This window comes from Pygoscelis adeliae, unplaced genomic scaffold (assembly GCF_000699105.1).
Source record: "Pygoscelis adeliae isolate BGI_AS28 unplaced genomic scaffold, ASM69910v1 Scaffold71, whole genome shotgun sequence".
NCBI classification, from domain to species: domain Eukaryota; kingdom Metazoa; phylum Chordata; class Aves; order Sphenisciformes; family Spheniscidae; genus Pygoscelis; species Pygoscelis adeliae.
In genome coordinates this window covers 6,775,859-6,781,427 of record NW_008824356.1, presented here as the reverse complement: position 1 = coordinate 6,781,427, position 5,569 = coordinate 6,775,859, and the positions used below count along the sequence as shown (strand labels likewise).

The following is a 5,569-nucleotide window of genomic DNA, read 5'->3' as shown; positions in this document are numbered from 1 at the left end:
GCAGGGAGCAGAGTGGCTGAAGACAAGCTCACCGATCAGCACAAGCAGTGGTACTTTTGGGAATATTCAACTGCACAAAGTACTACAGGGCCGAAGGGTCAGATACCCAATTACAAAACAACAACATGGAGATCCAGCTAAAGCTTATTAGCTAGACATAGCCACAGACAATGCAATTAGATTCCTAAGTGCCTTGATTTCTGAAAATGGATCTAGAGTATTTCACAATTTTATCCTACAACTAAAGTTCCTCTCTTTCCACAGTCAGCAAACATAACAGAAACATACAGGTCACATTCATAAAGTTTACTTGGGAGGGGAGAAGGGAACGTATACCTAGATGAACCGGTCCACTAACGTGTCATTTGAACTTCAAGATCCTCGCCATAAAGAACCATTTGCATAATTCAGATCTAAAGTCAGATTTACTCAGACCTCCCTACTAAAGGGGTAGCATCTCATTCTGGGACAGGATACTATCTCCCCCCCCCTTTCACCACAAACATGCCTAATAAGGGCATAAAGCACAGTCAATGTTAATGTGAAAGCCAGGAAGGCAAGGGGATCAAATCTGATTTGAGACAAAGTTGCTGGAACTAACAATAGGGAAACAGTCAAAAGCTCAGAGATGCATCAAAGAGGGAATCAATCTGGGAATCAGTTACAGACAGACATACTCTTTCCTTGTGGAGGTTAGGTTCCTCACATTTCCTGTTTTCCAGATTGAAAATTGAGCTTTTCAGGCTCTCTTGCCCCTGGTGAACTCAGGAGCTGCACAGCTACACAGAGTCACATTCAGAAGAAAAATTAAACACTGAATTAGTATTATGATGATCCTGATAGGCAACTCTGACATTGCCAAATCCCTGCTAGTGTCTGAGACGTATTCCAGTTACTGCACAGAACGTTCCTTCCACCTACCCAAAACAACTGGGATACCTTCAAAGAAATATGCGAAATGCACAACTGCTCTGCCAGGTTTCTAATTTTACCAGAACATAGAAACTGTCTGAAACATGATGCTGTCCAGGCCACTGACTTTGTTCTCATCCAAGACTAGTGCTGTCATTCATGTTACAGTGTGAGACTGAATCTCGGAGACATAAAAAGACCTACAAGATCAACCAGTCCCTTCCCTTACAAATGCCAGATTACTTCTTTAACTGATCTTGTATGCAGTCCAGTGTTAAATGTCCCAAAGACTTGGGCTTCCACTTTGTATCAATGAATTCTCAACACCTTACACTCTTCCACCACGCCTAAACTATCCTCAGATCTCACCAGGTCACAGCACAATGTTCCCTCTGAATAGTTGTCTACCCACACATAAGCAAGAGCCAGTTCCCTAAACTGAGGCTCAAGAAGAAATTTTCTGCTAGTGCACTTCATCAAGTTTTTTAAGAAAGTCTGCAAAGGACAACTGAATGAGTGTGCTTAAAATACAAGCAGACTCAAATCTTTCTAATCAAACTCAGATGAAACCTGTCCATAGTCCTGTAGTCCTAGGTCAGGTTTCTTGACCTCCATGTGTTCTTTTCTCCAGGCTTTTGTTTTGTTTTGTTCGCCACACCATAACTTGTCTTAAATTTTTGTGTCTGCTGCCGCTGAACTTGGCTCTTAAGGATTACAACCTCTTAATTACAGCCTGCTTTTGCCTGGCTATGGTCCAATGATTGAACCAAGCATCCAGATAAGAAGTCTGGGCAAGGCTAGTTTGAAGCACAGATGCTTTAGGTCTATGTACATGCCACCAATATCCAAAGTTGCTTGTTTGCTACAGTCTCAGCTTTCATTTACAAAAAGAGCGAGCCCGAGAAGCTGAACTTGTTAGAAATGAACACGTCTAATTGCTCTATTGGCTTCACCCAGTCTATGGCTAAGGAATGAGAGCAGTCTGGGCTGCCAGTGCTCAGATGAGAGCTGAATTCTGCCTTTCCAACGAGGAGCAGACCCCAAGCTGGGAAGGCAGAGCTCACTGGTGCAGCAGGACTAAAGAAGCAACCTAACCATATGCAGTCCTATATAGTAGAGGGAACAGAGAATTCGGAGAGACAGAATACGTGTGTTTGAAAAGTATACAGACACACAGATATAAACACATGCTGCCATCACCTACAGAACACAGAATATTGGCGGCATGTTTTTGGGGGTCACTGCTTGCAGCTATGGGTGCAGAACCTTCAAATGCATTTAACACCAGGGACAGTGAAGTGCTTTACAGCCCATGACTTGTGACTTCCCTGAAGGCAGAGAACGTGAAAGTCAAGCATGTCTTTAGATTCGCCAGCATCTAAAGCAGAGAAAATCACCTTTCCCCTACTTCCTATTAATCAGGAAAGTAATCTCTCACCATCACTCAAAACACAGACCAACTGCACAGCTTCATCACTACACAGTTCTCACTTATTTTTGTCTTAAACAGAAGACAGCCACAAAAAACACTGGCTTCAAGTAAGACTGGGAAACACTGGTCAAGCAGGCAGAACTCAAGGGCAGATTGGAAAGCCCAGAGAGCCTGGATCACAGATTCCTCTCCAGCCACAAGAAGCTGTGTTCCCTCTCCATGCCTCAGCTTCCTGTGCAGTGGAAGGGAGAGAGCTGCTCCCTGATACCAGGCAGTAATGCCTTAGCGTCAGGGACAGAGCACGAAGCTTAGCACTTATTAGCTAAGAAGGAAAGATTACAGTTTGTATTTCTGCCCTCACCCTTTCAAAATAAACACTCATTTTTCACAATAGTTCATGGTGCAGCTTGCACATATAAACAGCACGGCACCTGAGCCAACCCACAGAGCTTGTTTCTTATTGCATCTGCCCTCAGGAGCTGACTCCCTGTAAAACTCATTAATGAAGTGCTTAAAAGTCATAGAATATGCAGACAGACAGCTGCTTACTACTGGGGTCTGCAAATGATGGAGATTGTGGCCTGAAGTGACAGATGTATAATGCAAGTGAGGTACAGGGGACTGATACCCCCTCCAGAGTCTCTGCTTTCCTTGTTCCTGGCTGCTCATGGATTCATCAGTGAATATCCTCAAGGAGAAGGCAGCCACCTGTTTGGCTGGCAGTCTCCATTCTCAGGTTTTCTGGAGTGGTGATCAACACAAGGGTGAAACAGCGGTGATGCTAGGCAGATGTAGCATTTATTTTACGAATCTGGAAACCAATCCAATCTCAGAAGTACATCATCTCCCATCCTCACTTCACCCTTGCTTTGAGAATGATCCTCAAAACACCTGCCCTCCTCTCCCCAAATCTCTCATACTAAGGGTCACAGGGCAATGGCTACTGTAGCGTATCAATACAACAACCACAATCCTTACAACAAAATGTTCCAGTGTAAAAAATGGCATATGCAGACAAGATGGTTTGAACTAGGTCACTGTTAAAGGCAGCAGGATACCGTACCTGGGTGACTGACCTCAAAGGGTGGCTGATGAAGATGTGCGCCCAAAGTGAGCCCTTGCTCTGAAGGTCCCACCCTATCCAAGAAAGCAGAGACAGTTCTCTGCAGCCCAGTATCTCTATTTGTTTCTTCCAAAATGCACAAACAACAGCTCTATTCCTTCTATGCTTTCACCTCTTTTCTCCCCAGTGTGTCAACAACTTGAAGAGCTCCCTATTGACCTTCTGACTCCTGGAGCCAGCTGCCAGTGGAAATGCAGAGAGGGAATGCAGGAAATCCCAAGTTCTTGTGAACTCCAATTCCCTTACCCACCTAGGAATCTTCCTGCACATTACTAGGATGAAACTTACTGTGGCAATGGCTCGGCCCACACGAACAACTCCAAAATCATTGGGATCCAGGAACTTGTTGCCATACAGATAGATGCCAGAAGTGGCTGCCGCCAAGGAGGCAAGTTTCAAGACCATTCGTGCCATGACTGATGAACCCTGCCAAGACACAAAACAGCAACTGTAACATCTGAGAAGGACGTAGTGATCCAATGCCTACAGCCCCAAGGGACCTGACAATCCAAGTTTTAACTGCTCCTTTGCTAATGGTACATTCCTAGCACTGTCCCCAGCCAAGAGCTCAAGCGATCACGCAGGAACCAAACGCAAGCTCTGACTCCATTGCTATTTCTAACTCAAGCGTCTACAAGCCACAAACCCAGAAGTAACTCACTGTGCTAGACCTTGGGCACCCACAACAAAACATTTGTTCATGGTCGCAAAGACTTTACATGGAGAAACAACAGGTGGACAGAAACAAGGGAGCATGTGCTCACCAGAAGTCAATTCTGATCACAGCAATACGCCACCTCTTCACTGCAAATGTTTTGAAGACATCACAGCATAGGCAGATTGCAAGGGGATAATAAAAGATATAAACAAGCAGGGTTTAAAAAGAGCTCTTGCAACACTAAGAGCACCCAAAACTTGTTGGAAACTCTGCCAGACTAGTTGTTAAAGTGCCTCACTGCTGATGAGTGGTGGGAGAAGAGGCAACACATCCCTGGAGGCTGCGTGCAACGCCAGCAGCCGCTGGCAGAGAGCCGCATACAACACAGGGGATGGGGACCTGATCAGAGTGACCAAGCGAGACTTGTTCTCTCATCAGCACCGTCCTGTTCAAGTGCCAGGCAGGGACTGCAGTGGCAGAACGGACATCTGCAAGGATCAACAGCCTAATCCTGGCTCTGTCACAGGCCCAGCACAGGCCTGGGGTGAGACACTTCTCTCCTCGATCACTCTTTCTCTGGAAGACAAGCGTAGGGAACAAATGCATTTCCCACACTAAGCACTTTGCAGCACTGTATCCATTGCTTACAGTATATAAAGTAGTATAAACATGTAATTATTACATGTGATATACATATGATGATTCTTTATGTCACTTTAGAGGATTCAGACCTGAAAAAAAAATACAAAAGTATATTTTTCTTCCCTTTGGCAGGTATAGGATAGAAAGTATGATTGACCATTCTTTCTGCTTACACCACGAATCAAGAGGCATGGTTCACCTACTCTGCAAGCACTCAAGAGTACCCTTGACAGAGCGCGGGCTTCTACCCCATCAAGAGGTAAAAGCATGTCCAAAGCATGTTGGAGTGTGTCCAAAGGGCAGCAAAGCTGGTGAAGGGTCTAGAGCACAAGTCTTATGAGAAGCCGCTGAGGGAACTGGGGTTGTTTAGCCTGGAGAAAAGGAGGCTCAGGGGAGACCTTATTGCTTGCTACAACTACCTGAAAGGAGGCTGTAGCGAGGTGGGTGTCGGTCTCTCCTCCCAAGTTACTAGCGATAGGACAAGAGGAAACGTCCTCAAGTTGTGCCAGGGGAGGTTTAGATTGGATATTGGGAAAAATTTCTTCACCAAAAGGGTTGTCAAGCATTGGAACAGGCTGCCCGGGGAAGTGATTGAGTCACCATCCCTGGAGGTATTCAAAAGACGTGTAGACGTGGTGCTTAGGGAGACAGTTTAGTGGTGGACTTGGCAGTGCTGGGTTAATGGTTAGACTTGATGATCTTAAAGGTCTTTTCCAACCTAAACTATTCTATGATTCTATGATGGATTCCACTAATCCTCCGACTCTTAGACTTGATTGAGAAACTTTCCTACTTCTCTCTG

At 45.2% G+C, this 5,569-nt stretch overlaps 1 protein-coding gene across 1 annotated transcript in view; it reads right to left on the bottom strand.

The window, feature by feature from the left end:
* ADCK1 (aarF domain containing kinase 1) overlaps positions 1-3,886 on the bottom strand; it is a 78,172-nt gene extending 74,286 nt beyond the window's left edge. The window contains exon 1 of the mRNA XM_009319412.1: positions 3,756-3,886. Coding sequence (XP_009317687.1) covers positions 3,756-3,881 — 126 coding nt within the window. The 5' untranslated portion in view covers positions 3,882-3,886. The remainder of the gene's footprint in view (positions 1-3,755) is intronic.
* Positions 3,887-5,569: the final 1,683 nt, after the last annotated feature.